The sequence below is a fragment of the Drosophila subpulchrella genome, chromosome X (assembly GCF_014743375.2).
Source record: "Drosophila subpulchrella strain 33 F10 #4 breed RU33 chromosome X, RU_Dsub_v1.1 Primary Assembly, whole genome shotgun sequence".
Taxonomy (NCBI): Eukaryota; Metazoa; Arthropoda; class Insecta; order Diptera; family Drosophilidae; genus Drosophila; species Drosophila subpulchrella.
Genome location: NC_050613.1, coordinates 5,407,521 through 5,422,019, shown reverse-complemented (window position 1 = coordinate 5,422,019; position 14,499 = coordinate 5,407,521). Strand labels below are relative to the sequence as shown.

Below are 14,499 nucleotides of genomic sequence, written 5' to 3'. Positions count from 1 at the left end.
GCACACCCCCTGATTTTGGCCCATACCCGGTTCTCACGTATGTAGTTACGTAGTTCTCCCCACAGTTTGTTCCCTGTACAGGTCTGTCTTGTTTACAGATTTTTTTCGGTTTTCTCCAGTTTTCCTTTTTTTTTTGCTGTCTGTTGGCTTATTTTGCTGTCTTGGCAGAAAACCGTGTAGTCCGATGCAGTGATTCTGCTGCTGTTATAAAATATGAGCTGGAATTAGGCTACCATAGACACACCCATACAGTGGCAGCGGCACGCACACACACGGACAGGCAGGACACACATATTTGTGGAAAGTTTTCATATATATATTCGTGCCCGGAGTTTGGCCCGCTCGAAGCGGCAGCTGATAAAAAAAAAACATGTAAAGTGGGGGGGGGAGGATGAAAAGGGATGCGGGCCGAGGGACAGGACATATGTCCTGCAGGGATTCGGCTGGCTCCTGGGCTCACCGAAAGGTGTGAGCAAGTGTGTGTTTTGTCAAATGTGCACTCATTTCTGCTGAAAAATTGAAGTACATGCATGACTGCTCCAACCTGTCACAGGCCACCACCCACTCGACCACCTCGAAGAGTCCTCAGCCACACGGGGAGAAAAACGTGGATTAACCGCTACAAATCAAGGATTATTTATTTTCTAAATTAGTGTGAACTTAGCTGGCTCAAGAAATCGTAGCTTATTAAATAACAATCAACAGCAAATTAAGACGTGCTTATGAAAATTAAAATTTCAATATATTTATTTTGAAATACTAGGGAAGTGCAGGGCACAGAAACGATTCGTTTTTTGAATGTCACTTTTTCAAAATTAGATATTTTTCAAAGGATTAAAAGCGGAAATGTGCTAACATCTATTGAGCATATTCCTGTAAAGATCGATGGTAAAATTCCAGCGGAGTTAAGTACTACAGCTCTTGGCGTGAACCAATATTTCATTTTACTTTTAAATGTTGTAGGGTAAGGTGACGAACTGATAAATACACACTAAAACTCTATGCAGATATGAAAACGATTTATTTTTTTTAAAGAAATGTTGAAAATGTACAGTAATGGAATACAAATTTAACAGTACACTTAAATAAAATTTCTACTTCAGTTCTTGGTTAAAATTGAACAAATAAAGTTGTTCATTTTTAGCAAATAAGGTTGTTTAATTTCTAGTTCACAAAATAAAAAAAAAGTTGTTTTTTAGTTATCGTCTGTAGAAAAGAAACAAAAAACTATATAATGTCCTCAAATAAAAAAAAAAATTTCATATCCTAGAAAAGGTTTGTCCCGATACCCTACAAGGTACTGTTGGAAATATGATTGTGCCACATTCATAAGAATTAAGAATAAAACACAAAGTACCAAGAACTCTTGCTAAAGATCTTATTAATACATGTATATATGTAGACATGTATATATTTGTGTGACCTGGGTTTTCACAAACGCACTGCTGAAACCCTTGTAAATTGAATAGGTTTTTAAATTTTTGCTCCACCACTTTAGACAAAATAGTCATCATCACGAACAAATTACGCAAATTGTTAAAAATGTTTTTGTAAATACATTGTCGGCAGGATATATGCTTTTAAAATAATAGTCTTCCGATTACAATCACAGAACAGGATATGATCAAAAACAATGAAGTTATATATAGTTCTCCAATAATTTTCCGAGCAATCCTATGGAACATAACTGATAGAGTTGGCCTATATGGCCTCGGCTCATAGAAATAAGTCTTTTAGGAAAATAACATGCAAAAGGTTTACAAACTGAGGACTAGTTTTCAAAACCACGAACACAAGATCAAATATGTTTTCGAGGCTTGGATATATCTCCTTCACAATGGTTGCAATTACATATCAGAACTACTTCTTCAAATACATAGAACGATTCAAATATTTTTTCGTTGTATATATTTGCCTATACTTTCTTTTAGTGCAGAGCAAGCTTAAGCCCTGTAGCTTGTCTTTTATTTTTGGTTTCGTTGTTACTATGTTTCTTACTTTTTTGTAGATTTCATAAGATTTCCGGTCACTTCACTAATGAGTTTTACAATGCCTCGTAGCACACACACTCAAGCCTGGAAATTGTTGATACAATGTCCTTGCACAAACAGTCCTTAAATCCAATCCTTTCCTGCACAAACAGGCATGTGTGTGTGCTTAATTTAATTTCCCATTCTTCATCTCGACTGGGGGTGTGGTGTGAGAAGAAAGATGGGCATTTCCATTGAGCCGTGTCTCTGTTTGTCTTTTGTTGGGCGAGGTCATCTTTTACAGAGGAAGCCGCCTCCGCTTAAGGAAAAACTTTACAACAGTTAAGTGCTTAATTTATGTTGCTCGACTAATTCATTGAGATGGTCGTCGCTGGCCAGAGATAAGTCCCCCAGTGAAAAAGCCCCTTTCGAAAACCTGACTGACAAAAGGCTGAGGTGAAGCTGCCACTTTTAGCAGCAAAGTAAATAATTGGGTTGGCGTGCTTGTGAGCTCCTAGAAAACTGCACCGGAGTATGTAAATATATTTTATATTCAATTTGCCACATAATTCGATAAGATACTAGTAAGTGAAAAAGGAAGAAAAAGCGTTTTAAGGAAAACTTTGGGGCTAAAAAACATTCTTTGGGATTTGTTATTTAAGAACTACTGTCAGTAGAAAAATAATAATATAGATTTATTTTAAAGGCGATAAAGTTCATTTGAACTTACGGGCAACCAAAGGCAACTGAAAAAGGCTGCAAGTTCTGGTAATGATTAAAATCCTTAAAGTTTTGAGCCACTTTCTCGTCTTTAAAGTTTCTCGGCTATCGCTTAAATCACAGGCAACTTTTTAGCCGCAAAGTGATTCATTCATAATCTCGGAGAAACTCAACTATTTTGTGCATATCTCCGTCTAAACCAACTGGCCAAAGTTCATTCATAATCCGAGATTGTTTCGCCAACTATTCACATATATATAAGTATATACATAAACACTTCTGCTCACTCGCAGACGGAAGACGGAGAAAGGCGGATTTATCATAAACTTTGCTGCTTTTTAATATTCACATCACACGCGGCGTATGAGTAATTTTGCTCGGCAAATGGCCAAGTCGTGTTTGCTGGCGAGGGTGTAGCTTTACGAGTGCCAAGTGAATGAAACAAAGTGAATTAAACTCAATCCAATTGAACCATAACGAATGAAAGTTTTGGGCTTATGCGGGCTTTAAAGCACTCCACACTTTGAATATAAATAAATATCAAACTCACATAATTTCACAGCTCCAACAATGCCCAACTCAAAAAAGTCAGAAAAAGGCACCTCGAGAACCCAACAGATGTCAGAATGTAAATGCGTGCATAAATATTCCAATGCGACAACAATTGATTCTGTTTGCTTATGCCGTTTGGAAATATTCTACACTTTAAATAAATAATTATTTACGATCGCAGTGCGAGGGTTCAAAGGGCAGGAGTGGGTGGAGGTGGCCAGATTTGTGTCATCGCTACTTTGTTTGCCTCTGTGCATTGTTAAAAGCTGGAAAGCGTATGACATCGGAAAAAGTACCCTGTTTGGTGAAAGATGCAGCTGATATTATAAGTTATTATAATGATAATGATAATGATTTAATTTTTTAAAATATTTACTGGACACATTTTAAATTTTTTTGATTTACACTTTATAAAGTGTTTACCTTTTAATCCTCTTTAACGCATACAGGACTAAGGTGCTCCTCCTATAGATAAATATATATACAAGCACCCTGGCAGAATTTTCTTAAGATTTTCGAAAATGTTTAAGCATAACAAAAGATATATAACCATTTATTGAAAAATCATATATTTTAATATTTACGAGTTTCTCAATATATCTGGAGAAAAATAAGTCTGATGAAATTGTTCTTTACAGCCCCCTAATTGAAAATGTGTATACCCTATTTTGTGCGAAAATCCAAAAATGTATGTCCTTACAAAATACTAAAAGCTTATTGGCTGATTTCATTTTGAAGTGGAAAAACATTGGACTACTGTTCATTTCGCCCAAAAAACTCCCCTCATTGGTATAAAAATCGCTCATAAATCTTAACTGCAACAACCATATTTAATTACAAAACTTTTGCCAACTGTCCAGCGCTTTAACCCCCCGTCTCTTCAATTGTCGAGGACATGCGGGACACACGGGGACATGGCGTTCTTTTTTTTTGTTTTTACAACCGCGCTGCAGGAAAGGTTGGGAAAACGGGGAAATTATTACGCATACCCACACACGCCCCCTTAGGCTCTTTGCCATTTTTATCGGCTGCCAAATGGCCGACACTTGTCCACTCGTCCGCTCTCGGCCAGTTGTCCACTTGGCCGCTTGGCCTAACACTTCCGGGCCGGGCCATAAACCGAAATCTCTTGTTTGCACTGGCCCGGAGTCAAGGCGCAATGGCCAAAAAGGGGCGGGCCCTGCGAAATCAGTTATCAGGCAATTTCAACTATATACCCTTGCAAAGGGTATTTTATATTGACAAAATCTTCATCTCTTGGGGAAATCATTTTTTTAGTATTTCAAAATCAAGTATTTAATTTAAAACGAACAAAAAAAGACTTTATCATATAGATGCCATACACTCGAAAAATTTAGATCGAATATATCAAAAATTTAATCAGAAATCCGTATTTTCAGGGTGTTTCAGCTGTTAGAGCTGTTGAGAAAGGTCCCGAGCTCGAGTCCAGCGATCGGTCGCAGGCTTAAGCCGAGGTTGGGATAAGAGTTTTCCCATCTATCACTTATGGCGCTACCAACATTTTTAAAACAAATAAGATTAAACATTTTTTAGCATTAATTTAATTTTTTAAGTTAAGTAAAACTATAATTGTCAACAAAAAGAATTTAAATACAAGTAGTTAAGTACAAGGTCGTTCTTAAATACAAATTATTTTTTATATTCAAACAACCTAGTGTCGTACTTATTTTAATTAATTTTTAGACTTTGGATCAAAAAGGTTCGTTCTCGAAATCATTATTTCGGTATTATGATTTAAATGTTTGTTCTTAGATCAAGAAAATTCGCACTTACCTAACTTTAGATATCGTTCGTTCTTCATTTGACTCCGAAAAAAGTTATTTTTTCTTGAGTGTAGGAAGGGGTATATAAACTCATAATATAAAAAACTTATTATACAACTTATAAACTTCGCTATGCTTAAGTCGGCTTTCTTTTCATGATACCTTTGGTTTTGCTAAGTATCATATTTTTCACGTGGCGCCAGGGAAATTCTCTTGGCATATTTATTTAAACATTTCTCAAGAGAGTAACGTGTATCTCATAGTCAAAGCACTCGACTATAGTGGTTAGAAATAAGAATTTAATGAATTAAACTAGTAGTTATATTTTTCAAGAGCCTCAGAGGCAATCTGCGCAAAAACATTGCACTTGGAGGGTGAAAAACAGGCTGTTAACATGAACAAAACCCGGAACCCTAAGCCCGCACAACGCCTATTCCCGTTAATTAGCAGAGTGACGGGGATCATGGCTCGTGTACCACTCAACCGATCTCAAGTGCTTTCCTTGTTCCCGGCCAAGATAAAGTCTCCCCGGCGGAGCGATATAAAAAGAGGCCAGGTTGCAGCAAACTACATTCGTTTTCCAGCAGAGAAGTAGAAACTGCAGTAGCTAAAGCATCATCGAAAGCAACATGAGAGTTTGTGGGTAGCTCCGGGCCATATCCTTCTATCGGAAATTTCAAGGAGTGCTTTTTTTTATGTGCTTTTTTGTAGACCACTTGCTGCTGATTACATTCGGCTTGGCGGCGATCGCCGGCTGTCGAGAGGCTCTCGCCCATCCACCTAGGGAAGAACCACCGCCTTGTACCCCACCTCCACCACCGTGCACCACTACGCCCTGCCCTCCTCCTCCGCCACCGTGTACTACCACACCATGTCCACCACCACCACCACCACCCTGCACCACCACCCCGTGCCCACCTCCACCACCACCACCCTGCACCACCACCCCGTGCCCACCTCCACCACCACCACCCTGCACCACCACTCCGTGCCCACCTCCTCGTCCACCACCTCCCCCACCTTGCGAGCCACTTCCACCACCTCCTCCACCACCACCACCACCGTGCACACCAACTCCCCCACCGTGCACCAGGACTCCACCACCACCTCCGTGCACCAGGACCCCACCACCACGTCCGTGCACTAGGACTCCACCACCACCGCCGTGCACCAGGACTCCACCACCACGCCCGTGCACCAGGACTCCACCACCGCCACCATGCACTAGGACTCCACCACCACCTCCGTGCACCAGGACTCCACCTTGCACCCCCTCCCCCCCGCCTTGCACCACAACCACGTGCGAGCCGCCTAAGAACGGAACCGATATTGAGGGTGGCGGTGGAATCGCTAACCAAACCATTACTGGTGATGGTTCCTTTGTAAGTGGAATTGCCCAGGTGCTGATCTCGCGCCACGACTGCCGCGGCCAGGACGACGGAACCTACCTGGCCGATGTGCGTCACTGCCGCCGCTACTACATATGCAACCGGCAGAGGTCGAGGCGCCAGTCTTGCCCCAGCGGCTTCTGGTTCGATCGCGAGCTGAAGACCTGCCGTCTGGCCAGCCTCGTCGACAACTGTAGCGCCAGGCGCAACTAAGTTGGCCAGTGTGCCCGTCGCTTGAGCAAAGGAAATTGGCTATACAGAATTTTTTTTTTTCCGATTTTTCAAAGAATATAGCTGAGCAAGTGTGAGTTAATTGTTAACTATCCCAAAGGAATAAATAAATATATCACTGATTATACAAGAAATAAAGGGTGGCCTATTGAATTTGATCCTAAAATAGAGTGGCTGCACTTTCTCAACAAAACAGTGTGGCTGTGCTTCAATATCATTCAACATTTTGAAGTTCATCAAAAGCCATACAGAAAATATTGCAAAGTTAAAGCACTGATCCATTTAAACTAGCGAGCTGCAATTTGGTTTACTCTTGCAATCAATCAAAGCCATTATTAAATATATCTAAATATAGAACACGAACGATTAAGCTGTCTGGCCCTCTCTCCAATTGTCATCAATTTGCCCGGCGGCAAAATAAAGAAAACTTTCAATCAGCCGAACAAAAATTGCGAAAAAGCAAAACAAGCTCATAAATTTGTCAACACTTTTTGAGCGGCTAGGAGTGGGCAGTGGGCAGTGGGTGGGGTGTGGTGTGGTGTTGCCCCACGACCGGGGGCAGAAAAGTATGCCACAGTTTGGTGCACATCCATATCCGCTTTATAGGCGTCAACTTTTCGGTCGAGCACTCGAAGGGCCCCAACAACAGTGCGACAGTTGTGAGTTAGTGTCTGTGGCATTACTATGTCAGGCTATTTATTATATCCCGCCATATACCACCGCTGGGCCACCCACTTGGGCTGGTGCAGGGCACTTGACAGGGTAAAGAATTTATTTGTCGATAAGCATCCTTGATATTCCGTTGGTGGCCCCAAGTGGGGCCCGGAAAATCTCGCGGAAATCTCCCCAAGTCACTAAATCAGCCAGGGAAAAATAGTCCTTGATGGTTATTCATGGCTTGTTGTAGCTTTCACTGCAGATTGATATACGCTGATGTATGCTTCACATTTTCGTGAATGTGAGTTGCGTAAATGTCTTAATAAAAGGTAAGTTTTTTCCAAAAATGTTTAGCAATTCTATAAACGTTGTACTATGTGGAGTGGGTTCTATAAAGAGTAAGTTTTTATTTATAATATTAAAGTAAGAAAAATCATTTAAAGAACTATACTATAATAAACTTTACCCAAATATAATAATTGGTCGATGGGTAAACACTTAGTTGTGGCGGCACTTGCACATGTAATTCTTACTATGGATGTAACGCCAGTGTGGCCAAAGCAAAAATTTGTTCACAGAAAGTTGAAAAGCGTGGGAAACATGTTTTACAGACAAATAAAAATTTGCTATCATTCTTAAAAGGTTCAAGCTTCATCTTTTTGGTTCTAATTTAAGCATTTATATGTGTACATTAGTTCTAAGGTAGTAGTTTTTTTTATTTTATTTACTTAATAAAGACAAAAATACTAGACAAAAGTATTTGTATACTAAATTGCTTATTTTATATCAATTATTATTATTATTATTATTTCAAAATATGTGTGCAAGGCTCGAGAATTAAAATCAGAGTACTTAAAGAACTCGTCTTTTCACATATTTTCCCCATGTTTTCGTATACATTTTCCTTTTCCCCTTATTTATTTTTTTTTTATTTTGGGTCACCAACACAAATCAAAACGCAAAGCGCCGCAGCGGAGGCCGCGTTGCGTCGCGTCTGACTTTTATCATATTTCACTGGGGCATTCGACGACCGCCAAAAAATAAAGCCCAAAAAATAGACGACAGAAAAAAATTGGGGAGGCGAAATTGAAACAACATGGAAGGACCGCGGCTAAGGATACTTTTTGCCATTACCCGCAAAACGGGTCGGACCAATAAAATGCCCAAAACTTTAAATGCAAAGATGGGTGTTTGGTTGCGTTTCGCTCGGCTTTCGCCGTCTACATGCATATATCTATGTCACTGTGTGTATATGTATTAAATATCTCAGGCCTTTTTTTATGGCGCGAAGTGGCGCGCGAATTGTTTTTGCACAGTTGGGCGAAAATAACGCATTCGTATTCACACGCACGCCGCCCCAAATGCACACGCACACACCAAAAAAATTCCCATACGTCCGGCGGGACAAACATAGATACTTCGTGTGTCCACACACAGATACGACATCCCATGGAAAATCCACCAAAATTGTTTCACTCTTTCAGATTCGAAAATCGTAGACGGGCAAAAGGTGTAAACTGGGGTAAGCCAGGCATTTACAAACTCCACGTTCGAATTTAGAGAATAAAATAAAATAAACTAAACGAAGGCAATCCAAAACCGAAATATACACAATACCAAACGATTTATGAAATCAAAAAATACATTTTACAGGAATGCAAGGAAGAACAGTACAGTCGAGTGTCTCGACTATCAGATACCCTTTAAAGGGAGCTAAAGGGAGCAAATTTTGTGGCAAACTTTATTTAGGTCTCTCGATTGGTATTGACGAGACAACAAACCCTTTTACTTTACGAGTAACGAGTATAAGAACTAAAATATTTTAAGCAAAATGTCTTTTGATGGAAATAAAATAGAGAAGTGGAAAGGTGTAAATAAATCAAATCAAATCAATGGAGACATTAGATAAACATACATATATTGTAAGTAAATACTGTTGTATTGTAAGATCACAATTATTTAGGGCCACGTAAAAACAAATATTCGCCTAAGGCGAAAGCAAATAAATAATAATGAGGACTAGAAATACAAAAGGTTAAGAAACAAAAATCAAAGGTCAGCGCAAATAGACAAAAATTCCTGAAATTGAAATGAAACTAAATATTAATTAAACAAATGCAGACTTATAGAAACGCTTAAGGCTCCGCTGGGAAAATGTTCAATTATTGATGAAAATATAAATGGCTGAAGTGAAAAGTAAATAGGAAAATTAAATGAATGAAAAATAAAATAAAAATGCGTCAAATTCAGACGCATGAATATGATAAGTCTGTCAGTAAATACAAATAGATTTGCAAATATTTTGGCAACGAGAAGCTATACTTGTCACACTGCCATAAATATACATGTTTAAGCTAAAAGCTATAAATGTACAATGTAAGCATATTATTTTATGTAAATACAGTAATTATAATATGTCAAAAAACATTGCAAATTAATTAGGAAGTAATCATAAAGCGTTGATTCCTTTCCATATGTATGCAAATACAAATCACAAAAAGCTTTCAATTTAAATAAAAAACATTTCAGGAAAAAAATGGAAAGTATACATAAACACAATGCATTTAATACGCATATAAATATTTTTGTTTACTTAAATTCCAGCAGCTTAAATGCAAATTTAAGCCAATCAAATACGTGTGTTTATTGCACGATTTTTTATTAACAAATTAGTTTTTTTTTATCATTTATTTCATTAATAAATGCGCTTGTGAAGCTAACAAGAGCAATTGTTTGTGGCTGCTTAATTTATGGTTTACAAGCAAACATCAAACTATGCCGCGATTCAAATATTTGCGGCTTTTGACGCTTAATTTTGTTGGATTTTTGCGGCATTAATTAATAAGCATATTTAACACTTACCGCAAAAAATTCCGGCGGGCAAAGTAACGTTTGTTAATCATGGGCCATTTATTTTTTAATTTGCCTGTCCTTAGATTTCCACATAAACATCGCCGAATCCCCACTATGCACTTCAGATTATTCTGCAAAAGATTAAGCGGAAAATGTTCATCATTTATTTGTGTGGCGTGAATTAAGGCAGATCACATAAATAAATAAATAGAGAGAGCCGTGGAAAGCTGCCAAATGACTCCTCCAGGCTGAAAAAAAGTTTTCACATTTTTTCCGCCGCCCTTTTTTTACCCACTGCTCGTTTGGGGGGTTCATTTTGTAGATTGCGCGTTGAATTTTTAATTGCCCTCGCAACGAAAAATGCTCAAAATTACAACTAAACTTTAAATTAAACTTGAAACTGCACACACGGTTTTCCCGGGGGTATGGTTACGGGGTAAGGAGTGTTTTTGCGCCGGGGTATTTCGTGCCCGAAAGTGCCTCACTTTATAACGAGCTCAGTTATTTCAATTATTAATTAATATCTCGCAGTGGAAAGTGATGCAGACAGGCAGACACATATAGTGCAGACAGCTGTGGTCAAAAAATAGGACGAAAACTGATAAAAGCAAAGCCTATAACACTCGATTTCAAATTTGTATTATACATTATTTGTATTTTAATGTATAATTTAGTATGAAATTTCACTTTGATGTGATTATTTCTTTAAAAATTAGATCTTTTTAAATGCTTTCTAGAAAGCAATATGTAAAAATTGGTTGCATTTCCAAATACATAGAGCTCTATCTTAAGCTTCAATTAGAAAATATTTTCATATATTCTTAAAAACCCTATTACTAGGTTGAATTATTTTGGACACCAAAGCCTTATGTCCTTCCCTTGATCCTCTCTCGCTGGCATATAGTTACCGTGGAAAGTTTGCCACCACTGGTAAGTGAAAGTTGAACGTAAGTAAAATAGTTTTCGGAGCAATTGAAAAACGCCCAACGGAAAGGAAAAACTTTCTGCAGCTCAGTTCATTTTTCCCACTTTCCCGCTGTTGTCCTCTGCGGCAATAACAGCAACAATTTGGCCCAAAACAGCAACAAACACGTACAACTTGCACATTTTGAAAATGGGAACTTCAAATATTATTTTATTTTATTTTCATCACATATTTCTCAGTGCTGGCAAACGAATTCAATTAAAAACATTCACGATCAAGAGGATGACGAAAACTTTTGGCGACACAAATTTCCAAGAATTGCCACAGTCAGCCAAAAAAGTACATGAACGGAAATTAAATTGGCTGTTCAAATACAACAACTACATTCTACGCCAACAAAGATCTGAATAACAAAATATTTTTGTCCTAAAAACATTTAACAAATTTGAAGTAACAGAATGTAACGTCGTCAAGCCCTTGCTAATATTACAAATTAAAATATAAAATAAAAATAATTTTATACTCAGATATACATAGAAACAATATGTAACCTTATTATTATCCCATTCAGGGCAAGCCTAAAAAAATGGGGTCAGTAAAACTAGTATAACTAGAGTTAAACTGAAAACGATAAATATTAAATGACTGACTGCTAAATACATAGATATTTCTCAATATAATGTGTCTAAATTATGTCTGAAGATTTTGGTCATTTCCCTGTTTTTTCCGGTAATAATTATAATATATATATAGACATTATATTAGAATTTTGAACACTGTAATATGTAGTCAACCTCGACGTACCTCACAAGCCATACAAGTTTATAGCCAACTAGAATTCCCCGAGTGCTCGGAAAGTCACATTATGTTAAAGCTGATTATCGCTGGCAACAAAAACAAAGGCCGGGAAAATTACGTACGGGTAAAAAGTGAAAGTGAAAAATGACTTGGATATTGCACCTTAAAGATGCTCGGCAGGCAGGCAAAATAAAATAAAAAGCAGGCATGTTTGCCGCTGCAGGCAAAAACAAATTCTTTGGCAACTTATTATTAGAAAAAGCAGACGCCACGAGGCCGATAGAAAGCGATAGAAAGAGAGGACCGCCACGGGGCAGAGAAAGAGGGAGAGGGCGAAACGCTCACAAAAAGCTGAGGAGCAGGGCAGAAGTGGCGACTGCAGCGGTCGCAGGGCCATGACAGCTGTTTATGTAGTTGTCGCAACTACAGTGCCAACAGCAACATCAGCACGGCAGCAACACCAGGCATTGCGTCGAGCTGCTCGGATGCTCTCGCAGTCTCAACACGCGATGTGCTCGGAAAAACCGCAGAATCGACTATCTAGACACCCTCTGAGGAGGACCCCAATGAACATCTAAGCAAGCCCTTAATTATACCGATACTCGTATGAGATCTGGGACACTACAAAAGCTAGAAAGTTGGGATTTGGCATGCAGATTCTAGAGGTTCATGCCCACAAACGCCAATAACTTTAAAGCCCGTCTAGCGCCCACATTTTTTAATATTTTTAAATTTGTAAATGGGATTTCGTTTTGACTATCAATACCCATCTACATGCCAAAATACATATTTGAAATATATCTTTAGATGGGTCTACAAGAAATGTTTGTTTTGAATAGGTATGGTTATAGCTGACTAGTACATTTGCGCAAAAAAATGAAGTCCTTATAAAACTTTTAATATACCTTAATAACCTTATTTGCATTAAAAAAAACATTGTTGTATCCTTCGTTTTAAAACAGTGCTCTTATAACGGTTAAAAAAATCACGTTTGATAATGTTTAGTTACAGAAATCAAGCCTATCCACTTGATAATATAAACTATACCCATGTTTCTACTAAAAGTATTTGGTTGTTAGTACAGATCTATCTTACAAACTAATTATTTTCTTTAAAATAATTTAAGTTAAATAAAAAAACTAGTAGTACACGTAATGCCCATAAACTGTCGTCATTCATTAACTTCAAATTAAGAAAAATCATAAAGAATATCAGCGATATGGCACCATCTGCTCGCCAGACACCTTAATTCTCTTTATGTTTTAATTAAATGCGAGACAAGAACATAGAGCCCATTTCGGAAACCACTGCGCACCGCCTGCTACCGCGTAGTCTATAAGGAATAAATATTTGCCATGTTTATTATTATTTTAGAGCAACAACGCGATGTGCGTTGGCGATTGGGTTGACTGGTGGAACGGGAGGAGCTGGTCACACGCGCGCCGCCATATGCCCAGATTCTTAGAGACTCCCAGTCCCACAGTCTCAGAAGCTCACAGTCTCCGAGTCTTACAGTCTCAGAGTCTCATCTTCGCGGTCCTCGTTGCCTAGTCAATATTTCATTTGGCACTTGAACCAAATTCTTTTAGTTTGCTGCGAAGGTTGACGTCAACGTCGCCGTCGCCGTCATCTCAGCGTCGCTGCGACAGCGCAGTCCACCTTTAGTAATGGATTTTTGTGTAACATCGATGGCTGTCTGTTTTGTAATTTCGCTAATTTAACCCACAGGCACTATATGTACATATGTACCCACGTATACCTGATAACAACAAAAAAAGAATACTTCGCATAATACACAAAAGATTAGACACAATTTTAACAATATTCCGTTTACAATGCAGTCTGCCAATTTAATATCCGAATTTTCCGCACACAAAGTAGGCAAATAATGGATATTTTGCATGCTGAAAAGCAAGTGCATTTTAATGCCAAACATGATATGAAACTATGGAGCGAAAGTATTTAGCAAATTGCTAAGACTAAATGGATGCCCAGTGGGGCAAATGTAATATTTTTTGGCGAGTGATTTACCTTGGGGAACTCGCTGACAAAAAAAAATATTTTATTGATCATAACTCTTTGGTCGAACCGGCGATTACAAAAATGTAAGCCTTATGTATTATTTGTATGCTTTAGGCATTTATTTAGTAATTTGTATTCGCATTACTGTTTTATATTTATATTTAAGGAAGTAGAATAATAAATTTAGGAACCATTTTTATTATAGATTACATTACTCATAAATTCTTCCTGGCTACAAATTAAGTATAAACATACGGTTTTTAAGAATTAAACAAAATAAATTTGTGTGAACTTGAATATATTATTTAATGGAATTACCATTGCGTAAAAACCATTGAAAGTACAAATAATATCGACCTACAAATAAAAGGTACAGATATGTTTAATGTTATATTCTTTAGGGGCTTTTCTTGCATAGCTGGGACAAAAATAAAGCTACCAAAGTTTTTAAGAATATTTAATTCAGCAATCACCAACTAATTATCAATGAAAGAGCTTAAAATTTTTAACTTAAAATCTTCAAAATATTAGAAGATATTTGTAATTATAAATGAAATAGTTGTCGATAGTTCGATTTAATTTTTCCCGCTGTAGGTTTA

General features: G+C 37.9%; 2 protein-coding genes across 6 annotated transcripts in view; one reads left to right on the top strand and one right to left on the bottom strand.

Annotated features, from left to right (window-relative positions):
- The window catches only part of LOC119556215, a 94,501-nt gene that overhangs the window by 76,064 nt on the left and 3,938 nt on the right, over positions 1-14,499 (bottom strand). For all 5 annotated transcript variants that reach the window (XR_005219965.1, XM_037868196.1, XM_037868195.1 and 2 more), the window contains exon 2: positions 10,165-10,286. The gene's annotated coding sequence lies outside the window, so the exon portion shown is untranslated. The remainder of the gene's footprint in view (positions 1-10,164; positions 10,287-14,499) is intronic.
- Positions 5,551-6,783, top strand: LOC119556216 (leucine-rich repeat extensin-like protein 3). The gene is made up of 2 exons (XM_037868200.1): positions 5,551-5,665; positions 5,738-6,783. The coding sequence occupies exons 1-2, from the start codon at positions 5,656-5,658 to the stop codon at positions 6,625-6,627; spliced, it is 900 nt and encodes a 299-aa protein (XP_037724128.1). The 5' UTR covers positions 5,551-5,655; the 3' UTR covers positions 6,628-6,783.